At 34.1% G+C, this 25,234-nt stretch overlaps 1 protein-coding gene across 1 annotated transcript in view; it reads left to right on the top strand.

Annotated features, from left to right (window-relative positions):
- LOC138700428 (sclerostin domain-containing protein 1-like) overlaps window positions 1–25,234 on the top strand; it is a 198,574-nt gene that overhangs the window by 40,911 nt on the left and 132,429 nt on the right. Inside the window, exon 2 of the mRNA XM_069827045.1 lies at window positions 1,291–1,455. Within this exon, the coding sequence (XP_069683146.1) occupies window positions 1,291–1,455 (165 nt within the window). The remainder of the gene's footprint in view (window positions 1–1,290; window positions 1,456–25,234) is intronic.

Here is a 25,234-nt window from a genome sequence, read left to right as displayed (position 1 = left end):
CATTCTAGTGATAAAGAATGACACTACGACGACCTTCCTACAATTTAAATTATTTATTTATTTATTTATTTATTTATTTATTTATTTATTTATTTATTTATTTATTTATTTATTTATTTATTTATTTTTACTGGTAGAGTTAAGGCCATAAGGTCTTCTCTTCCACTCAACCAGTATAAAAATATATAGCAAATATTACAAATAACAGCAATATAGAAAACAAAGAAGAAATAATGATAATAATATTAATAATAATAATAATAATAATAATAATAATAATAACGATCGTATTAGTAGTAAGAGCAAAATGTAGATATGTTTAGATACATGTATTTCTAAGAGTCATATAATTACAATTTAGTGTTAAATAAGATAATTAGAATCAAAGAAATGATTAACATAATGAAGAAAAATTGGCATATTAAAAACCAAAGCCATATTCTACAAAAGTAATATTTGAAAAAAGTTCATATTCTAGAGACGAAAAGCAGTCTTTTTGACAATCGACATTTGAAAGTAGTTAATGTCTGACAACCCTTTTACACTATGTACACTACAATACAATATTTTACTATCGTACATTATCATAAACAATGTAGGCTTACATTGATCAAACATATTTGCACTATTATATACTATTTACAAATAAGTCGGCTATAGTATTATTAAATAAGATACCTTGCTTTACAATACAACACTGTACATAATAGTGTAAATAACGTTTGATAAATGTAGGCCTACTTTTTTATGATAGAATAAATGGTAAAAATAGCGTATTCTAGTGTACATAGTTTAAATAATAGAAATTGTAAATATTAATGTAATTGCTAAAGTGGTCCATGTTTGTTCCGCCTAACTTGACTAAACAAGAGTCGCGTGCAGTCTGTCAAGTACTTCGATTGCTAGATGCACGCGCGTCGGCCACTTAAAAACTTTGTAGCTTCATAGGACAAAGTATGGTCCCTAAGCACATTGCAGCAACGTGCTGCTGAAGTTATTGTAATGAATCTGGAGTTTATATTTCTCCTTTCTTTTGTCGTCTGAAGTGGGAGCAGAAGACTGTTGTCTTCACTGTTTTCCAGAGCGCCATCCGCCTCCTATATGACGAACACTATACCAGCACATATCCCTTGTTTGCATGACAATTATTCTATCTTGAAATTCCCAACTTAATGCTTAAAAAGTAATTCCTGGAACTCGTTATAATTTGAGCAAACGTTTCGCATGACGCGAGACAGTCTACAACTCCATATAATGCTAATCTTCAGAAACGTTTTCCTGTTGTTGCAGGTTGTTGGAACAGCAAGATGATGGGCTGTCTGCTGATGGCGTCTCTAGTGTTGAGCGTCTCCGAGTCACATGACCGACACCACCACGTGCAGCAGGAAACTACTCCATCCACTAGCAATGTCACCAATCCCATCCCCATCGTTCACGTTGGAGGAAGAAAGAAAGGTGAGTCTATAATTTGCATGCCTGCTTAAGTCTAATGCACAGACTTTCAATTGTCTTTCATTCTTCTCAGGAGTTTGTAATAACTTCGAAAATTTAATGATTATTCATGTAGGTCCTAAAATGTAATTTCTGTTAGGTAGGTACTTAATTTTAACTTCCGAGATGAAGGATGGGTGAAGCGGAGAAAAATTAGGGACTCGAACACAGGTTTTCAGCTCTATGTGCTGACGCTTTATCCACTAAGCCACACCGAATTCCAGTTCCGATGCCGGATTGAATTCTCTCAGTTTAAGTTCCACCTCTTATGACAGGTATTATACACGCCGTTTAAACCTTACGTTCAGTTTAAACTGGAATTTTTCGTTCTGCTTCGTATTATAAACCTTAACTACCAGTTAAACTTGACTTAACTTGAGTTTAAGCTGATCGGCAGTTCTCTGCCGTTTAAACTTCAGTTCAAGGCTCAACGTGCAAGATGGCGGTTCCCGCAATACACACATGGATATTGCAGATGTTTTCCAAGAACTTATGAGTGACGATGAGTGAGTGCTCAATATTACTGAACGGCACGGCGGCCAAGAATTTTTCGAAATAGAGTGCACCACTTTGAAATATACATAAATGAACATAAGTTTTAAAGCGGATTATAGCTTTCGAAGAAGACAGTCCAACCTTCAGAATTAGGATTATAGTCCTATCTTGTTTCGAAAAATTGAAACTCGGATACAACATGCAACAGAAAAATGAGAAAGTGCAAAAATATGTGTTTTAGGGTTTTCTTAGGTAAATATTTGGAGCTAAGAGGGATGAAGTTACAGGAGAATGGAGTAAGTTACACAACACAGAACTGCACGCATTGTATTCTTCACCTGGCATAATTAGGAACATTAAATCCAAACGTTTGAGATGGTCAGGGCATGTAGTACGTATGGGTGAATCCAGAAATGCATATAGAGTGTTAGTTGGGAGACAGGAGGGAAAAAGACCTTTGTGAGGTGGAGACATAGATGGGAGGATATTATTAAAAAGGATTTGAGGGAGGTAGGATATGATGATAGAGACTGGATTAATCTTGCTCAGGATAGGGACCAATGCGCAATGGCGGGCTTATGTGAGGGCGGCAATGAAGCTCCGGGCTCCTTAAAAGCCAGTAAGTAAGTAAGTAGGGTTTGAATTTAAAGTTTATTTGAAAAGATATCCGACCCCCACTATCGAACTGATGGGGCACTTAACCCCATTCGAAAAATACAAATTCCTGTAAAATCAAAATCAACGATAGTCGGATCCGACGGAATGAGGTTTGCAGCTCGGACAGTTGATTGTTTGTGTAAAGGGTATTAACAGTTACTGTAAGAGGCAAAATATGGGAGGTATTTGAAGTGAGCTACAGTAAACAGTGTAAAGCAGTGGTTCCCAAAGTTTTTCAAGGAGCGACTCACTTTCGGACGTGACTTCTGTATGCGATCCCCACTATCGAACTGGTGGGGCACTTAACCCCATTCGAAAAATACAAATTCCTGTAAAATCGAAATCAACCACAATTTTACTCAAAATTAATGGATACCACACACAGAACAGACAACATGGAAGGACACAATGCAACAATGACACGAAATATTCCATAAAGATAATTGACATCATTTGACAAAAAGGAATGTGATGCATTTCAGAGCATTAAAGAACTCATGAAAAATTTAGCTACATAAGATATTATGACGAATACTGAGTAAGTTTTTGCGAACATGCAATTAAGTTTGCACAATTCTAAACAGCTTCTTGAGTGATCTGAATGAAGGGGGGAAAGCAACGGTGAATTGCTCAATGGGTTGAGCTGTTTGGACTTTTTCCATTGCTAATTTTCAAAAATTGTAGCACAACGTTTCGAATAGTGGATCTCTCTTCGTCGTCAGGTGAAAACCTACTGTGTTGATCGTTACAAACAGCTAGCCTGTCTAACTCATCGACGACAATCAGGTCGGTGCAAAATATAAAGACGGAACACACGATGTCATAACTGTTGTGACGTGAACTATACAGAATGAAAAGAAGAATAAAAAAAAAGAATTCCGTGATTGTAACTAAACTAACTAATTCCAATTATTCAATTAAGAACACACTTTAAAATAAAAATACATCAAACGCTATGTAAACGACAATAAACCAGTAATACGGGAGATCTTGAAACACAAGCCATGATGTTGATGTGCAACAACTGAATGTGAAGTGGAAAGCTGGGTAGTGCGTGCAGATTTCTCAGAAGCCATTGCTAACGAGTTAGAATGAATCAAATTTCCGATTTCAACTACTGAAGTAGATCCAGCGATCGATGGTTTGGCGAACATAACACTAGACCAGTGGTTCCCAAAGTAGGGGTCCTGACCCCTAGGGGGCTCGTGTAAAAATTTGATGGGGTTGCGAGATGATTTACACAATACAACAAAAACCGTCTTATTAACATACATGTATATTGCATTTAGAAACATAAACAACGCTGAACATAAAAATAAAAAAAAGTTTCAGTAGCTATAAAGTAAAATACCATAAAATTCCATAAATGCTAAGAAAGTAGCTTCTCAAACCTCAATTCTATATTCATAAACTGTTATCATTTTCCATTTATCGCTTTTGTTTTGATGGCAATCATAGACTAGAAATTTATTCTGCATAAAATAAGAATTTGCAGATACTATAAAAAATTCAGTAAATTCTTTTGCAAGCTCGAGGTATTCTTGCATTCTTTAGAGCCAAAATGCTCTGAGAAAAAAAGTATAGTTTCAATATTCCATCAGTTCATATGATGTACGTATATTTCAATTAGTTTTTTTTATTACAACCAGTTGAATGCAACTATCTAAAAACTGATTCACTATCCATCTCTGACTGCCATAATTGTTTATCGTTTCCTCCAGAAAATACTCAAAAATATATTGTTTAAAATTGTACAGTTGTCAAAAGAAAAGTGGCCGCTCTCCAGAAACAAAGTTCCCTTCGGGTATCTTCGCTACAATTCGGAGACAGGCGATGTTACATGTTGTTAGACCACGTTGCCTGATATCTACAGTTATAATTAAAGTATTCCGTGTGTTACTTGAGGGTGTAATGGTAGCGTTCCGGCCTGGTATTCTTGAGGTCCTGCGTTCGAATACAACCTAGTGCTTTTTATGTTATTTTTTGTTTTATTTTTAAGAGAAAGAGATAAAATATACATAATTGATCCTTTCTCTTTTATGATTATTTTAGTAATTAACATCAGGTTCATAAATGTATCATGCCATGACTTTATCATTATTTATTATGACATTATGGCTACAATTGGAAAGAAAAAAAGATTTTATTCTCAACAAGAATATCTTTCGTGGCATAAACAAAACAAACTTACTGGCGTCTGCCTTACAACATTCAAACAATTTTAAGCGTTCAAAAAAACAAAACAAAACGCCACGATTCAATATTTAGTCTATCTTCCCCACATCTCGATCACATCTTGCAATCGAGTGGGCATGGAATCGACTAGAGTCTTTTCAAATAGCGACTGTTCTCAGCCACGACATTCCAAGCAAACCTGGACATACATAAGTGTTCTGCCCATGGGCAGGTCTTTCACTGCAAGCCCAATATTCTCCAATATTTCCTATTTTCTGCTTTCCTCTTACTCTCCGCACATAATCCACATATCTTAATATCTTCTATTATTTGATATCTTCTTCTGTCCCGAACTCTTCTCCCGTTCACCACTCCTTCCAGTGCATCTTTCAGTAGGCAGTTTCTTCTCAACCAGTGACACACCAATTCCTTTTTCTCTTTCTAATCAATTTCAGCATCATTCTTTCTTCATCCACTTTTTCCAAGACAACTTCATTTCTTATTCTGTCTGTCCACTTCACACGCTCCATTCTTCTCCACATCCACATTTCAAATGCTTCTATTCGTTTCTCTTCATTTCGTCGTAATGTCCATGTTTCTTCCCTATACAGTGCCAAATTCCACACAAAACACTTCACTAGTCTCTTCCTTAGTTGTTTTTCCAGAGGTCCGCAGAAGATGCTCCTTTTTCTATTAAAAGCTTCCTTTGCTCATGTTTGCTGTTTTTCTTCGGAAGGATAAATGCAGTAACTTCCCGTTGTTTTCCGCACACCACTGTTTCTTTCGCATCTTAATAGATCCCAGGGGACCCAAGCGTGGAAGTGAAGAGAGTGGATTTGACTAATTGAGCCCTCCGGACTTCACCGAAATTCACCGCAAGGATTAAATATCAGTTCTATCAGGATTTTTGATCCGATCAGATACCAGGAAATCCCAATTAACCTTTGCCCCCGCATCCTGAACTTCTACAAATCATCAGAAAATCTTAGGAGGGGGATTGGACCAATTTTTCCGCAAATGTTTCCACACTTGTGCTCTCGTAGTTCAGTCGGAAGAACGTCGGAATTTAGATTTCAACGTCTCACATTCAATTCCTCGTCACTCTTTTTCATTTTATTGTGTTATAAGATAATATAAATTAATGTAATAATATAAAAATAAAAAACAAACACTAGTATTATGCAACTGTATTGTTCCAAACCTAATATTAAATTTATGTTATTTATGTCACTAAAGAACGATAGCAGAATATAAATTATAATTCGAATATTATTTATATAGCTAAAGAACGATAACAGAATACAAATGATGACTTGAATAGTATTTATACCGCTAACAAAATATAAATAAATTGAATATTATTTATATCCATAAATAACGATAACAGAATATAAATGGTAGCGTAAATATTATTTATAAAGTTAAAGAACGATAAAAGAATATAAATTACAATTTGAACATTATTTATATCGCTAAAGAACGATTAAAAAATAAAATGAAAGCTTAAGCAAGGCCCTAACTCACAGCCTTAGAATCATTAAGCGAGCACTCTACCGCTGGTCTACGAGACGCAGATAGGAATAATTCTATACTTCCGGAACTGCTTCTACAAGCACATGCATCGTGTAACATCGCCGTGACCCGAAGTGGACTTAGAAAATATTCGCTGTTCACGAGTGCGGCCACTTTTTTTTTTTTTTTTTTTTTTTTGACAACTGTACAAACTTAACTGCTTGTCCACAGAAACAAACTCAGTATTTGTCTATTATAAGTACACAGCTAAATTTCCCACGAGTTTTTTTTTTTTTAAATGCCCTGGAATTAATCAAATTTCTTTTTATCAAGTGACGTCAACCACAAATCAAGTTTCATTATAAATTCGTCAATTTTATCTTTGGATGTTTTAAGTGGTTATCTTACGATGCTTTATCAACTGCTATGTTTATTAAACTTCTGAGTGAAATGAAGTTAATAATTTCGGCGAAATGAATCCAGAGTCCAACGACGAAAGTTACCCAGCCTTTGCTTTTAATGAGCTGAGGAAAATCCTGAAAAAACCTCAATCAGTTAACTTGTCCTAACCAGAATTTGAAACCGGGCCCATTTGTTCACGGTCAGGCATTCTAACCGTTACTCCACAGCGGTGGACTCTCTGGGTGTTATGTTAATATCTTGGTCTTGAAAGCTACTATTCAAAGTGTTTAAATGTTCAAAAAATATATAAGCAAGGTAGTTTAGTGTAAGAAGTCAAAGATAATTGCAAAATAGATTTGCATAATACGATTTCTCGCCTTGCAGGTCTTATGTAATTAAGTGTACATTAGAAGTTACGTTATATTCACACATTTTGAGTAAAATTATTATTTTTTATTTTACAGGAAATTCTATTTTTCGAATGTGGGTAAGTATCGATACGATAGTCAGGGGTCGCACACAAAAGTCTCGCCCAAAAGTGAGTCGCGCCTTCGAAAAGTTTGGGAACTACTACTCTAGACCAGCCGTGGCAAAAATGTGATCGTGCGCCGAGCCACTGTGTACCCTGCAACGTACATAGCACCTATGGAGGGAGGCGGACACCCGAAGGGGAAGTGAAGCAACTGTCTGACTTATTAACGAATTTTCATTTTCCTTACGTCAAGCACTTAAATATAATGTTATACAGTATAAGGTTACAAACTAATGTTTAGTACGTGTAACGAAGAAAGAAATGAATAAGACAACATAGGATACATTATCACAACCTAAAATTAACTGTCTTCAGAATGTCTCTTTGACAGAGTTTCAGAATCAGGAATTACGTCACTTACTGCCAGTCGTAGTTGATCACGAAGGTATTTGTCTGTCAGTCGTGATCTAAATGTGGTTTTTACTATTTTCATTGTTGAAAATAATTTTTCACAAACGCAAGTTGTAGCGAACATGGCTTCAATAGAGCAAGCGAAAGAACAAAGCTTCGGATATTTATTTTTTGGCAAAGATTTGAAAAGTTCAACATTTGTCAAGTCCTTACATCTAGCTTTCATTTAACATCACATTGTAAATCTGTGAGTTTAAATTGAAGATCTAATCGCATTATTAGTACATCTGCTGAAAAAGGATCAACGTACAGACATAATAATAATAATAATAATAATAATAATAATAATAATAATAATAATAATAATAATAACAACACTTAACCATTTAATGTTTCATGAATAACATACGAGTATAGTATAATGCCGTTTTATGTTATACAACCGTTTTCCTCGTAATACTTGTGAACAAATCATACATATTTTAATATTCTCAATTGACAGCAAAAAAAAATGCATCCTCCCATCCTACTTGAAACTTTCGTTTTTGTAGAAGTACATGGTTTCGAGAGAGACATTGCGACGATATGCCACTCGCAGGTCAGAAACAAATACAAATGGAACGGAGTTTGACTCGTCAGTGAGAGCGTGGGGGTTGCATAGCTATCATTGCGAGCCACAGTGTGCTCGCGAGTCACATTTTCGCCACGGCTGCTCTAGACCATCAAAGACGACGTGAAGTAACTTACAACGCAGAAAATATTGTTATTGCATGACGTACCTAATTGTGATAGGCACATATACAATCCCACACAAACCAAGCCACTTCTTCTAATTAACGCTTTTCGAGCAGTTTCCCTGCATGATGAAGACATAAGACATTTGGCACCCGCGTGGTTTACAGTCTGTAGTAGAAGGGTGGGACGACAGCAGCTGAGAGAAACAATTGAAGAATGAGTGAGCGCTAGTTGTTTCAATTGTTTATTAGCGTTCTGATCACAAGTCGCTTCCTGGACGCTCGCCAGCTGTAATCTAACAGGCGGTTCCAAGATAAATCAGCAGTTCTACGTAAACTGCAAATCAACGCTCAGTTCATGCGCCGGAACAGGAAGCACTCTGCGTGGCATTCATACTCTTCAACTAAAGTTTCTTAGCGTGTCATTTCCTCAATTATTTCATTTGTCTTCTTCGCCAGTTGCCTGTCTTTTATTTATTTATTTATTTATTTATTTATTTATTTATTTATTTATTTATTTATTTATTTATTCACTGTAACTTCTAGCCTTATATTATTTTGTAATTATTATTTAATATCTTTGCATTATTTTACTCAATGTGTGCTTGTATGACTATGTAAATTTTTTAGTAGTGTTCTTTAAATATTAGCCTGTAAGAATAAAATCAATAAGCGAGTACGCAAAAACAAAAGTAAATTAAATGCAATCTAAATGGCCATTTGGCTCCAATAAATATATTATAAATATTAGCCTGTAAAATTACATCAGCTTCTTTTGTTTCTGGCTAAGCGGAAGAGAAGGCCTCCTGGCCTTAACTTCGGCAGAATAAATAAATATTATTCATTCATTCATGTATTTATTTATTTATTTATTTATTTATTTATTTATTTATTTACTTATTTACTTACTTATTTATTTATTTATTTATTTATTTATTTATTTATTTATTTATTTATTTATTTATTTATTTATTTATTTATTTATTTATTTATTTATTTAACTAGTAAGCAAAATGAGTACAAATTCAAAAATATACAACAAAAATGTTTCTAGCCACTACCGTAAGAGCCAGACTTGTGTACGGAGTGGTGTTAGTCAGTAATACAACATAAAATTTACAAAGACAGTTTACTAAATACACTAATTAAATTAACTCAGACCGACAACTAACACACAAGAGAGAAAAGAAAGAGAAAAAGAGAGAAAAACACATTTAATATAAATTGACAATCAGACAATTGGCATTAAATAAAAAACATGAATATAGTCAACAGAAATAAAAAGGGAAAAAATACATCATTTGGTAATATTATATATCATGAATAATTTTATAAATTTCTTTTTTAAAATCTTCAATTTTAAAATATTTCAAATTTGGAAAATGGTTTGTAGTTTTCTTATAAAATCTTAGGTCGAAACTAGCATCATGTTTAAGTGCTGCAATTGTATGACATTTAGGCTCAATCAATATGAGAGTAGACTTTTGTCTTCGAGTATGATGTTCATATCGATTAGATTTATGTTTTATTTGATTTCTGTGGTAGTAAGTTAGTAAACTATATTTACAATTCAAAGAGGAAGACAGAAAATAGGAAAGTTTGGAGAAAGTTGGGTTTGCAGTGAAAGGCCTGCCCTTGGGCGGAACACTAGATGATGAATGAATTTATAAATTTCATCAATAGTTAATACTTCAAACTCTGTGTAAATTAAATTTGTTGAGTAATCCATATTTTTGGTCAGACAAATTTGTAATATTATTTTATATTACTTACTACAGAATATTATTCATTCGTGAATATCAGTGGCATCGTCAATGTAAGCTATAAAGCTCAGCTTCCTCAGTTAACAACTCCATAATAAACCAGCAGTTTATGAACAAAATTATTTATTAATTTTAATACAATTTATATTTTCGCGTTAAAAGTTGTGATGCGGCAGCTCAGGATGATTTCTGAAGCAGCAGTAAACATGAAGCCTGCACACACCAGCTTCCAATCCCCTCCATTGCACTACAAGCAGACTCGTTTCTTTCACTCATTCTTCTGTGTAACCCACCCCGCAGATTTTCCATTCCTTTCTAACTAAACTACCCTGGTCGCAAGGCTCGCAAGAAACTAGCTTTGGCATTGGAAAGAATTTAGCTTCCGAGTTATCCCTTTCGTGAGTTGTGTTCAGCTGAAGTGTTTGTGTGCACTGTGGCTGATATAAAAAATAATGAGCGATACTAATTTATATAGTCAGAAATAATCTTCTGATAAAGACTTTAACGTTGATTGATGTAATTATATTAACACTGTATCTATTGACCGTTAATATTGTGATTTCTCTAAATATGACTGGGAGTGAACTAATGTTAAATTATACGTATTATATGTGTCTATTTGAAATCATATTTTACTATCATTTGAGGTGATGCCTTATTTGTGTTACTTATGAGGTTCCAACCAATCTTCGGACTGCTGACTTGACATTGACTATAGCCCGGATCAGCTTACTTCATACCCTAAGGGTGAAACCTAACCATTTTTCCCCCATTACCACATATGTTAGTGGATTGTGGTGATTTTCTAGTTTGCAGGTTGAATTTTCTTTTGCCAACTTCGTTTCGAATTTCGACACTGACGAATATTACAAATGGTAGTGATTTTGTAACTGGTATGTTGGCAGCTGAGACAAATGTCGACAATATTTGTCAGTACTGGAGTTCCATGAAATTAAAATTGTACTAGATTTGTGAGCCGATTACTGGAAGCTAGTGAAATTTGAGCATAATAATATATATTAGTCCTCTTTTCACGTGCGATATTATTCTTCTCTAGTGTTAATATTATATTATATAATTCCATTGCCGCTGTAATTATATTTTAGTTCCTATTTTATTTTACTTATTTATTTATATTATTATTATTATTTTTATTTAAATATTATATCTGAACTGCGACCGAGCACGAGCGCTGCTCATTCGGTCTCAAATTTTGTTAATACTACTGTATCTTCCTTTTATATTGCTTGTATTATTTTATTTGTATTTCTCTTTGTTTGTTTTGTAATTATATTTCTTTATTCTGTATATTTGAATTTAAATAAATAAATAAATAAAATAAATAAATAATAATTAATTAATATCAGTATTAATATTAATACATAATAGTTATTTTATGTGTTGCGTTGTGGTTATAATTCAAGACTATAGTCAGGTAAGTTTTCGGAGTTAGTACTAATAATTTCATGTGGTCAAACAAAATACATTTTTAGGTTAGGTCTCGTGAGTTAATTCTTCAGTCAAACCAATGAATTTCGTATTGCCAGACAGAATACTTGACATGTTGAGTCCTTTCTCTTATAGTTTGCCTACGAAAATATGTTTCAAATTATTGAATTACTCAGAATAATCTTCCAACATAAAGTACGGTAAGTAAATAAGTCATTTAGTACGTAGGCTCGTGTGATATGTGGTAACAGTTGGCAACAGTGACAAGACGGCAATATTTGCTGTTTAGGAACTGTTCTTATGTGACCCTCACTATACTGTTTATTTTAAGACTATATTTTTGCATTACGTTTCCTCATACATGAAAGACAACTTGAGTTAGTTTCCCCTGCTCAAAATTTCATGTTACGCCACTGGTGAATACACTCTTAACACTTTGGAGAACGACGGACACCACGTCGAAATTAGTCACCCAGGTAATTTACCATAATATTAGCATAGTAAAGCAGTTATTACTTATTCAGTGACAAAATAGTAATATGTTTGTATGTTTGTATCGTATAGACATACAGTGACACAGTACCGATATTCTACTACACTTGAAACACTAGATTTGGATACGCAACATTCTTATCATTTTGAAGTGTAATATAGATACATAGTGATTGATAATGTGAGCTGTTGACTTGCTATATTACCGAAGCAGTAGTAATTAAACAACCTAAAATTATTTGTGCTGTATATTTGTGGGTATATACTGAATGATATTATTTATACTATCTCCTGTAAAGAATCTCAAACGAATTATGCAACATTATGCAATTAATCCTTTTAATGCAATATGTTTTAGTGTACTAATAATTCTGACCATGCTGAAAGAAACTATTCAGAAAGTAAATGAATTCGAAGAGGCCGAGTAAAACATGCAGTTCTTTAGTAACTCTGCACTCACAATCGCAATCAGCTAAATACAAGCGTATTAACTTCTCCATAAATAGGCAATAAGACTTAGGGGTAAAGAAGAGGTCCGTGTCAGAGCACGAAACGAGGCTCTCTGAACGGTGCATTCAGTGCACTTTCTCTTCTTCCTAGAGATCGCTCCCAGCGGATAACCCATGACCCTGACTTGCTCAGACTAAAAACCAGTCACACCACCGAAAAGGTCCATTTCTAAGGTTATCAGTCCACAAATCGAATTCCTCTACTTTCAGGTTGGTTTCCGAATCGACATAAAATATGAAATCTATAATAAACTCGTATTAATATATATATATATATATATATATATATATATATATATATATATATATATATATATTCGCATGTAATGCAGTTGTAAGGTGTTTCACAACCTGACATGAGAAAAAGTGTTTCAGGAAGATCCCGGCCGTAGGAAGTATCACTACAAACTGGAAGTCCGAGTGAATACAATCAGTCGCATTGTCAAAATGAGATACTGCATGCTAACTTTTATATGCATAATTTTGGTGTTCCGAGATAAATTGCAATTGTTCAGTTATTAATGAAGTCAATGAGGCTAAATACTTACGTATAATTATTGATAATCATTTAAAATGGAATAATCATATTCATTATATTTATACATTTTGATTACACAACTTTTAATACTATAGCACTTCGGAATATGTATTATATGTCTTTCTCGTGTTAAATTCTATCGTACCAGGTTAACATATTTCGGCCTATTATGGGCCTTCTTCAGAACTGGTTGTTGCTGGTCTTGGCGCCTTTTGTTTTGTTTCCTGTAGGGATGTGTTTGTGTAGTGTAATGTGGAGTCAAAGAGTATGTGTGTTCTGTTCATTATATTTGTAATAAATTACGTAAAACATTATATTACTTTGTTGTTCTAAGAAATATTTTATCAATTAACTGTTTACGTATAATTTATTTAGCATTATTTCAATCTATATTTTATGATATTATAGGTTGGAGTGGAACTTATAAATCTAACCTATTTCCGTTAATTTTGCTACAGAAAAAAAATATATTAAACATTTGTTTAAGAAAGCATGAAGATTACCCAAATGAATTGTTGTTTAAACATTTCGAAGTTTTCAACATTAAACACATTTATTATTTTATTTTATTGAAATATTTTCACAGAAATCTTAATAACTTTGAAAGGTATATACATAAATATAGAACTAAAAATATGAATTCTCTGCGTTTATCTGAACCCCAATGTAAAACCAATGCAGCTTTTTATCATAGCATGAGTCAAGGTTCCAGATTATTAAACAAATTTGATTCTAATATTATTTCAACCACGAATTCTCTCCAAATTAATAAAATGAAAAAAAATTGTGTTGGATTTATAATTTGGGTTTAAACATATTAAAAACTTTTTAATCTGTACTCAATCGCAAATTTAATTTTATTTTTGTCTGTATTGGAATCCTCTCCTGAGCACGAGTCTTACTCATTCAGGAGTGGGCTAGTTTATCTTTCATTGTATTAACTTGTATTCATTTCAAACTTACTAGCAATAAAATAAATAAATTTCTGAGACTCCAATCGACCGGTCTATGAAGTATCGCAAGAGTGAATTTTTAGCTGGTGCCAGAAGTTCGTCTAAGATGCAAAGTGGTTGAAAAGTACAAAAAAACCTATTATGAAAGCTTTGCGAATGTTTTCCCTTCCATATTATTGTTCTAAAAGGATTCATATTATCCGAAATATCAGTAATAAACAGTATCAAGGAAAATTAAAGCTGCGGTTTGTTTACGGCGATCATCGTCTGCCGCACATCGCCAACGATTGACGCCGGAGTTGCTAGCAGTTGAAATGAATGCCCACGGTTTCTTTACAGTGAAGAACGTCAGCGCAGTTCGTTGGACACGACGCAGATCGCTGGAGGTTGCTTCTGAAGCAAATTCAGGACGCACATTGCCGCATACGTGTTCAATAATCTATATTTAGAGAAGGTTATGTTGTAATATCGAATATCTAATCTGTACGTTATGGCTGAAAAGCAAATCAAGACGTTTTGTAATTTTTCGCGGTCTGAAGACGAAATTATTATTATTGGATATGTGTCACAACATAATGCTCTTTTTGATATGCGCTTGAAAGAATATAGTAGTATTTAGTATTTATTTATTTAACCTGGTAGAGATAAGGCCATCAGGCCTTCTCTGCCCCTCTACCAGGGGATTACAACTATAACATGAACAATAAAATTACAATTAATATTAAATTTACAATTATAATTACAATAAAAATTAAAGTACGACAAGAATACCTGATTAATGAAAGCTAGACATTTTATCATAGAAGTTAAGAACAAAGAATATTTTGTATTTACTGATTTACAAATTAAACCTACAATAACAAAATAAGGACACACAGGCGAAGGAATTTATGTGGAAAGAACTTCGTGAAATTTTAAAGAAAACTAATGTATTAAATGTGAATTAATAAACAAATTAAACAATAAACCCTTACATTACAGATTACACTTTTATCACACCCAGAGAGTTCCGTTCAATGCTGGGTAAGGGCGAAATTCTCTCTTCTGTGAGTTTTTCACCAGCTCCCTTGCACTAGATTTCAGCTGCCATAACCTCAAATTTTGCAGAAATAATCGATGGTGGTTAGGTAAAAGATCTTAACACTTATTCTTTTAAAGTTGACTTTCTGCTGTAATTAGTTAAAATTTAATTACAATATGTGAAGATATAGGGATTATAAGGGATTTTTTGGAACGACTTCAGAATACCGCGTAAGTACGTATGTCGCTATTGCATTATTGAATTATTTATTTTTTGTGCAAGGGACATAAGTTCATAACCTGAGTTACTGCCAATCTTTCAGCTGGAGTTACTGGGGTCTGAACAAAATTTGTAGGTAATTTCACATTGTCATATTCAATTAAACTCAAAACATAATAAAACTGGTCAGGTGAGAGTCTGAAATATTTCTTAAATTTTGCAGCGATTTTGCAATTTTATAAAGATGTCTCATTATCAATGTGTTAAGACAGCCTTCTGTAAACCTATTCCTGTATATTTCAGTAGTCTGTAGCTTTTTCCTTTTATAATACGTATTCTCGATAGTGATATAGTCATCTCCCTCTTCTAGAATAAATAGAAACCTCATTATCTTGGATTTATTCATATTATTTTTTGGTTATGTCCATGACCTACATTAATTTACTTGACCATATGTAGTAGATGAAAGAATAAACAAATGAGAATCTACAACGATGTGCGTCAATAAAGAAACCACTTCTCGGCGATCATTGCGGTAAACAAACCGCAGCTTAAGGCCATCAAGGAACCGTAAAATTTTGGGTTGATGAATAAGTTCGTAGCGTTTTTCGTTACTATGGTAGCTGTGTCAGTATAGCACTATTAAATGAATGAAAGTAGGCTACAGAAAACGCTACGAAGTTTTGCACCAATCCAATACAAGAAATTTGGAGAATGCATTGCGCACCGTCAATATAGTCTTGCAGACTGTACCGATAGGTGGACTGCACATGTGATATTCCTATGACTTCACTCTAATCAGTCTAATCCATGTATGTGGAAGTATAAGCTGTATTAATTACTAATTAAATATTACTCAGATGGCTTAATTACAAACTTTCCGAAATTGATTGTTAAATTTCAATATTTCGGACGTGATTTTACAAAAATGTTATATCGATTTCTATTATCTCTTTACTAGTTTCAGATAAAATTATCCATGCTAACTGAGACTTTGAGAACAAAAATGGGATTTGTCGTCAATTTTGGAGTCTCTGAGTTAAGAGTGCTCTCATACTATATGAGCGAACCTTCATCGTTTAATGTAAAAATGGAAGTTGTCACTTGCGTGGAACATTGTAAAGTTCTAGCGTTAAGTTGAAAAATGAGACTTGTCAAATGACTATTCTCACTTTTCTAACAAAGTGTTCGATGCGCTTCTAGATTCAGTGTTAAAATAACCCAGTACCCCAAAGATTCTGGAATGAGTTGTGGGACAGTGAAGGTGACCCATTGGAATAGTGTGTTACTGAGGTGTCAACTTGTTCATATATATATATATATATATATATATATATATATATATATATATAATTTTGTACTGTAGTGTGTTTATATAACACTAGTAATACCATTTTAAATGTATTTATTTATTTATTCACTTATTTATTTATTCACCTATTTATTTTTTACTTACATATTTACTTACTTACATATTTATTTACTTACTTGTTCGTTCGTTCATTCATTCATTCATTTATTCATTTTATTTATTTATTTAATAGAAGTCTGTTTCTTTAGATCAAAAATGGGACATGTCAGCAGTTTTCAAACCTATTTTTCTATGTGTTCCGCTTTCTAAAAAAAACCTTTGTGGGACAAGCAAATGTGGTCAAGAGCAAGGTAAGAATACAAAAAAACAAGTAGTTAAAGCAAGTACAATATAGTTTGTGAAGTTTTATAATTATGTTTGTCTCAAAATCACCTCTGCATCACCAGTCCCGTTTTTGATCTCAGTGTCTTAATTGTTTACAGTACCTATATTGAATTTCAAGTGCAGGAAGCTAAGGGAAAATCTATTATACTTCAATTTCTCTCAGATTCCGAAATTCTCACTAAACCTCATTTGATGTAGGGAACGTGGAACATTTTTACCTTGAGATGTACTTGACAACTTTTAACCTTCAATTTGACCGTAACACTTTTATATTTTTTTCACAAAAATGTCCCACTTTTAACATAAATATCAATTTTTGAATTTGTAATTAAACTCCCTTGATATGGAAACTAAATTAAAATAAATATACATAAAATTAAAATAATTCTAGACCTATATAATGTTTTTGGAGAAGTCCATCTTCCTTCATATCTGAAGCTTTATAAAAATTTGTGTAGAGTGTGGCGTTGAATGGTGCAGAAACATGGACATTACGACGAAGTGATGGGAAAAGATTATAGGCATTTGAGATGTGGATGTGGAGAAGAATGGAGCGTGTGAAATGAACGGACAGAATAGGGAATAAAGCTGCTCTAGAAAGAGCTGATGAAAAAATAATAATGCTGAAACTGATTAGGAAGAAGAAAATAAATTGGCTCGGTCACTGGCTAAGAAGAAATTGCCTATTGAAGGATGCACTGGAAGTAATGGTGAACGGGAAAAAATTTCGGAGCAGAAGAAAATGTTAGATGAAAGACACCATTACGATGTATGGCTCGTATGCTGATACTAAGAGGAAGGTGGAAAATAGGGACGTTTGTAGAATGCTGGGTTTACAGTGAAAGAACTGCCTCGGGCAGATAACTATGAATGAAAGTTAATTGTCAAACACCCTGTATAAAGGATGCAAAAAATGTGTATGAATTTCAAAAAGAAAAACATCTCTAAACACAAACATATCGTAGACACGTGCAAGGTTAATCGAACGTTTAGAGACTCTGCTTTCCATACAGGAGATTCAGGTTCGAATTCTAGTGAACCGAAGTTAAATTTCCGATGAAAAGATGTCTAGGAAGATTTTTCAGGAGTGCGTTCCTTTTATCAGTTCATAATTTTTACTTTAATTAGAATTGTAGTCATCATCACCGTCATTAGCGTCCGTCTTCACGTGATGCACGTGGTTAACACCAAAAACACAAAGTGATCTACAGAACAGCTCCATCGTATTACTCCTTAAATGTATGCTTGGATCCATGTTGATAACATCAAGTAGCTATCATTAATTTTTTGCAGATTACAATGCATTTTTAAACTCACAATTACAAAATAAAGGAAGCAACCACATATTATGTATGCTTCTCAATGACCTTGTTTTAAAATTAAGGTTAACATGATGATTAATTTTTATTACAGAGTTCATTTTTCGATGCATGTACTTTTTTAATCTGAATTAAGGTCCAGATGAAAAGATACGAAAATAAACAAGACACGAAATTTTATCGGGACTCATATCCATAGAATTATGATCCGTACGACAAAATGAAGGGTCTGAATTGCTTCTTTATGTTCCCGTGTAATCGTTTTATCATATAGCGTACTCGCGTACATCATGTGCCACTTATGCTCCCACGTATTATCATTCATTTTATTTAACAGCGATGCAGTATAATTCATATGTTAATAACTTAGGTACTTTGTACGGGTATTTTGAAACAACGCATGAATGTCTTCACATGGACATGTATTCAAAACTGGACATTCTTTTTAATTATTTTTCTTTTTAAAAAGGAAAGAAATAAAGTGCATAGAAAAGTATAGTAGCGGTAAACACATAATTAGTTCTCCATCCTAATCCCTGCTCTTAATATGTGCTCATTCCAGGTACAGTCGTTGGTTTCAAAGTTTTAACGGACGTGGATTAAAGTCTCTGTGGAGAAATGAACACACACACACACACATATATATATATATATATATATATATATATATATATATATATATATACAGGGTGATTCACGAGGAATTGCCGTCACTTACGGCAAAATGAAATGTTCAATTCCATAATAATAAAATTATTCCAGTTGTAACAATTTTTTTTAAACTCTATATTAGGTTTAATATTATGTACATTAATAATAAATATCTTTTAAAGGCTTTAAGTTAATTTTAAACTAATATCCTTCAAAGCTATAAATAAAGATTAAATAATATTTTTAATATCAGAAAGTAGTTTATTTAAAATATTAGTTTTGGGGATTAATGAAAAGATTTCCGAAGACCTTCTGGGTAAGAAATGTCATATAAAAATTGGTTCTAATCCCAATATTTTCAAAGTTACATTAATCTTAAGTTGTTAGTAAAATACCTTTTTTCTTCAGTTTTATGGGTAAGAAAATATTACAAATAGAGAATGAACTATTCAGATATGTCATTTCTTTAATTGGCTAGTGTTATGAAGCTAAAAATGTGTTGTTAATTGCTTTGTACAAATTGTATTTTTTTAATTTTTAACTGAAAATGGCATCATTCTTACGAACTTAACACAGAAATTCTTACAAATCATACTACTTTAGGAACTTGATTCTTTACGATATAAAACTTATGCATCCTAATATACAGTCTTGAAGAATTGACAACAGTGGCGTGTTGTTACAATTGTTGTGATAAATGCTTAAGAAAATGTAATTTTGTAGTTAAAAATCGAAAAAAAAAAAAAAATCTGTACGAAGCAACTATGGGATTCACAACACATGTTTAGCATCAGAATACTAGCTAATTAAAGAAATGATACTCCTCAATAGTTCATTTTTTATCTGTAATATTCTTTTATCCTTAAAACTCAAGAATAATGGTATTTTACAAACAACTTCAAATTAGTGTTCTGAAAATATTGAGATTAGGACAAATGTTTATATGACATTTTTTGCTCAGAATGTCTTCGAAAATAAGCTCCATAAGGGACGGTAAATCCTCGTGAATCACTCTGTGTATGTGTGTATATATATATATATATATATATATATATATATAATGCACTTTGCAGTTCTTGTAGACAGCTGCTGTGTTGCTGTCTGAGCTGATTTGGACAGTCCTTTACTTGAGCACAAGCATCTAAAATGCCAGCAAGAAATTCCTCCCTTGTTTCCACTTTGCGCTTCTAGACTTCGCTCTTATACCAACTCCAAACACAGTAATCCGATGGAATTAGGTCGGTGACCTCGGTGGCCAAGAAATGGCTCCATTGCGACCAATCCAACACCTAGGATACTTTCATTGAGCCTACTACAACCTAATGTCGTTTTGGTTGCGTCCGCATGTGAGTACTGATGAAGGACATGAGACTGACGCCCGTGACTTTCAAACAGCTGTATGTCAGCTACTGTTAAGAACTGGGCATATGTTCATATAAACTCTCTTACAAGACTTTGACTGACAGTTTGACGGCTACTACATTACGCGTCTTGGGCTATAATGCTTGTTTTCAAAGAGAACGGAATGGAATAGAAAATAGTCGCTGTCAACTAATTTAACACGACTTCATAAATTTATTTTATTACTTACTGTATAACATATATGCAACAGTTTCTGTCACATCCATGCCGCATTTTATTTTTCTTCTTCATGCATTGTTTAGTGTATTCATTCACTCTATTGTTTGGTGCTTTATTCTTACTGAGTACTTCATCATATGCTTCATCATAACACATTTAAATTCATACTCAATTGAATGAGATATTATTTCTAGAGGTTTGTTCTCTAATTTACAATGCTATTATTCCTTCATTCATACTGCGATAATCAAGCAACGTAGCATTTGTTTATAATAATTTTATATATTATATCCGCCCTTCCGCTGAATTCTTAATTGCTATTAAATATCCCTGCCCCAGTAGTAGACCTACTAGACGGTGTGACTGCAGTTGGATCGAGGCATATGGATTTTTATGCAATAAGTCTTAACTTCGACTTCTATCCGATGACGAAGTAAGTCGTGGTAAGTTACACTTACCAACTATTATGACTGTATTACGGAGACACGCGGGAGCTGCAAGTCGAAAGGTTGCGGGTCATGGATCTTCTCCATTGATAGATTTTTTAATAATTCCCAGGACATTTTCTTGAGAATTTAAAACGGCGGGCATGTAAGGCTGACATCCCTATTGCCATTAGTACCGATCGTTTCTAAAGGCGAGAACCTTAACCTCTCTCCATCCTGTGGTCTTCATGGCCTGTAATGGAGAGGACTTTATCCTTACCTTTAACTATAGTACTTCTCAAGCAACTAACAGTACCTACTATAAAAGCCAACCATTCAAGAGAAAGAATTTTATAATGGTAAATCATTGGCGATATTCACCGAAGAACATACGTAGACAAGGATGTCTCTCCAATAGCCCAATGCTACAGAACGCTATTTTTGCTGCATTGAAGCCATTGTCGTAAGTTTGACTCTCACTTAGGGAATTTAAAACTATTTTGAACATGTATGTCTTAGATGGAGGTTTTTTTTAAGTTGGTTATTTAACGACGCTGTATCCTCTTTAGCGTCGATGAGATTGGTGATAGCGAGATGGTATTTGGCGAGATGAGGCCGAGGATTCGCCATAGATTACCTGGCATTCACCTTACGGTTGGGGAAAATCTCGTAAATAACCCAACCAGGTAATCAGCCTAAGCGGGGATCGAACCCGCGCCCGAGCGCAACTTCAGACCGGCAGGCAAGCGCCTTAATCGACTGAGCCACTCCGGTGAATAGATAGAGGTAAGATAGTAAAGCAGGTTTAGCGTGGTTAAGATTGGGGGGCATGGAAGATTAATAAAATTGTCACCGAAGGAGACCGCATCTGTCCATTATGTGTGGAAAAGGATTCTTGGACACGCATTTTAGCCTATTATGAAAAAACAGAACATCTCCGGAGAAAATATCTACCATCCTTGATGCTAAGTAGGAATAGGGGTCCACACCTGTGGAGTAACGGCTAGCGCGTCTGGCCGCGAAACCAGGTAGCCCGGGTTCGAATCCCGGTCAGGACAAGTTACCTGGTTGAGGTTTCTTTCTGGAGTTTTCCCTTAACCCAATTTGAGTAAATACTGGGTAACTTTCGGTGCTGGACCCCGGACTCATTTCACCGGCATTATCACCCTCATCTCATTAAGACGCTAAATAACCTAAGATGTTGATACAGCGTCGTGAAATAACCTACTTAAATAAAAAAAGTAAGAATAGGGGTTCGCTTGCACATTTTGACTTCATGGCGAATAGAGAATGCGAACAAAAGACTGGGTTGTTCCTCTTGAAGGCGAGACAGCTTAGAACATCAGCTGTTGTAGTTTATGATATGAACTGACGAAGGGATAATGGTAACTATTGAATTACACACTTTTATGCCTGTTTGTATGTTAGGTTAGGATATATGATATAATGTGTTATGTTTGTACCATTTTCATATTAATCTGTGTGTGTTCTTTTTTTTTTTATTTGTTATTTTTTGGTTGGATTTAATCATAGGTGTGAGTGTGTGTGAAACCTACAAAGTAGGACTTATTTTGTAAAGCACGTACGAACAAAAGACCCGTGCATTGGATTTAAGAGCAAATTCTGATAGCGTAATGCATCTGTATGTATAATATTGCTGAATAAATGCATCTAGATGGATGTACAACCATTCAACTCTACGGGAGCCCCACCATCTATTTGTTGGGAAATGTTTAGAACATGGAAAAGTCTAACCAAGTCCGATATCAAACAATTACATTGCATTGGATTAGATTATAGTATATTACATTACATTCATATTGAATTACATTACATTGAATTGGATTGGGATAATTACAACAGGAGAGGAGAGGAGAGGAGAGGATAGGAGAGGAGAGGAGAGGAGAGGATAGGAGAGGAGAGGAGAGGAGAGGAGAGGAGAGGAGAGGAGATAAGAGGAGAGGAGAGGAGAGGAGAGGAGAGGAGAGGAGAGGAGAGGAGAGGAGAGGAGAGGAGAGGAGAGGAGAGGAGAGGAGAGGAGAGGAGAGGAGAGGAGAGGAGAGGAGAGGATATAATCAAAAGAGTTTGTTAACATTTACGATTACAGTTTTCATCGTTCTTTGGTTACCTACAGTAGAGATCACTTCATTACAAATATCAACCCATCATTTGTCGGACACAAACGCTCGCGCGTGCGCATAACAATTCAATTTCCAGTCAAGTCTACAGTCTAGTTGTCGTTAAGTTTTGTTATATTGCCAATCTATATTCTAGTAATAATTCCAGATAATGAAAATTTTCAAACTGAACAGGTCACGGTTTCAATTAGTTGGGATTTGTTGGATTCTATTGTATCCAGATACATCAAGAACAATATTTTAATCCTATATTTATTTATTTATTTATTTATTTATTTATTTATTTATTTATTTATTTATTTATTTATTTATTTAATCTGACAGGATTAAGGCCATAAGGCCTTCTCTTCCATCCTACCAGATAGCACATATAAATACAAAAAAAAAATACAAACACTGATGAAAATAATACAAATTAAGTTAAAGCCCTATAGAGGGTCAACAGAGTCAAAAGAACACTATAGAGCTCTCATCGAGCTAATACAAGAAAAAAGAAAGAAAACAGAGATAGCAATGATGATAGTGATAACACTGATAACTGATAATAATAATAATAATAATAATAATAATAATAATAATAATAATATATTACATATTAATTCTCAATTTTACAACAGCATAGTTACAATATTTACTATATGTCATGAGTTAAGGCGAAGTTGCGCAACCTGACAGGTGTTCAACAAGTAATTCTATGAACTAGAATGTGATTTTTTAACTTAAATTTGAATTTTGATATTGTCCGACAGTCTCTGATATGGTCAGGCAGAGACGTGGAATAGATATGCTGAAAGATGATGAGTAGAAGGATGTTCTGTGCAGAGGAATAGAGAGAAGGTACATGTTCCGGGTTCGAGGTAGTGAAAGGTAAACAAAACGAGATGCTAGGTAAGAGGGTGTGGAGGTGTGGATGATTTTAAATAGTAATAAGAGAGAGTTGAAGAATCTTCTTTCTTTAAGTGGACTCCAAGACAACAATTCTAGTGACGGTGTTACATGATCGAATTTTCTAATGTTACAAACGAAACGAACGCAGATATTGTGAACACGCTGTAGTCTATGGGCAAGATCAGTATTTAGATTCGTGAATAGAGAATCGCAATAATCGAAGTGGGGCATCACTAAAGTTTGGATCAGGTTCTTTTTAAAACTGAGAGGTAAAACGTTGGTTAAGTGTCTGGGGGAATGAATTATGGAAAAAGTTTTCTTACATATGTAGGTCACTTGACTTTGAAAATTTAAATTTGAATCTAAATATACCCCTAAATTTTTTACTGTCTTACTATATATAATTGTAGTATTATTTATTTTTGTATTTGATACAGTGGCTAGATCTATTTTGTTTAATGCTCGTTGGTGGCCCATTATTATAGCTTGTGATTTGTCTGGATTTAGTCTGAGTCCAAATTTTTGCACCCATTGAGCTACAGATGCTAGATCTTCATTAATTCTGATCACAGAGTCATTGATTGCACAAGTTCGGGAATGAATGTAAAGTTGTAAGTCGTCAGCGTACAGGTGGTGTTTAGAATATTTTAAGATCTTTGTTACGTCGTTTATATAAAGCGTAAAAAGTAATGGCCCAAGAACCGAGCCCTGAGGGATTCCGGCCTTGACGTTACGCCAATTGGAAGAATGACCACCGGTTGATGCACATTGTTGGCGTTCGCGAAGGTAGGAATCGAACCAAGCAACGGCACTGTTAGAAAGATTGTAGTTTTTTAGTTTACATAAAAGGAGATCCGTGTCAACTGTGTCGAAAGCTTTGCTGAAGTCTAGTAATGTCAGTAGTGTTAATTCTACTCTGTCGCTGGCTTCTCGAGCATCTTCAATCACTTTTAAAAGGGCAGTAGTAGTATTATGTCCTGCACGGAAACCAGATTGGTAATCATCAAGTAAGCAATACTCATTGAGGTAGTCAGTCAGTTCCTTATGTACTAGGCGCTCCAGTGCTTTTGACAGAGCTGGCAAGATGCTAATTGGTCTATAGTCGTTTGGGGATTCAGGAATTTTATTTTTCGGGATAGGTCTAATCATGGCTTATTTCCAAAGTCGAGGATATGTAGAGGTTATGAGTGAGGCGTTAAAAATGTGGGTCAAGGTTGGTAGTATTACGTCAATAATTTTCTGG

Source organism: Periplaneta americana, chromosome 5, assembly GCF_040183065.1.
Source record: "Periplaneta americana isolate PAMFEO1 chromosome 5, P.americana_PAMFEO1_priV1, whole genome shotgun sequence".
Lineage (NCBI taxonomy): Eukaryota > Metazoa > Arthropoda > Insecta > Blattodea > Blattidae > Periplaneta > Periplaneta americana.
Note: the sequence above shows the minus strand (reverse complement) of the source record. Positions and strands in the feature narration are given on the sequence as shown.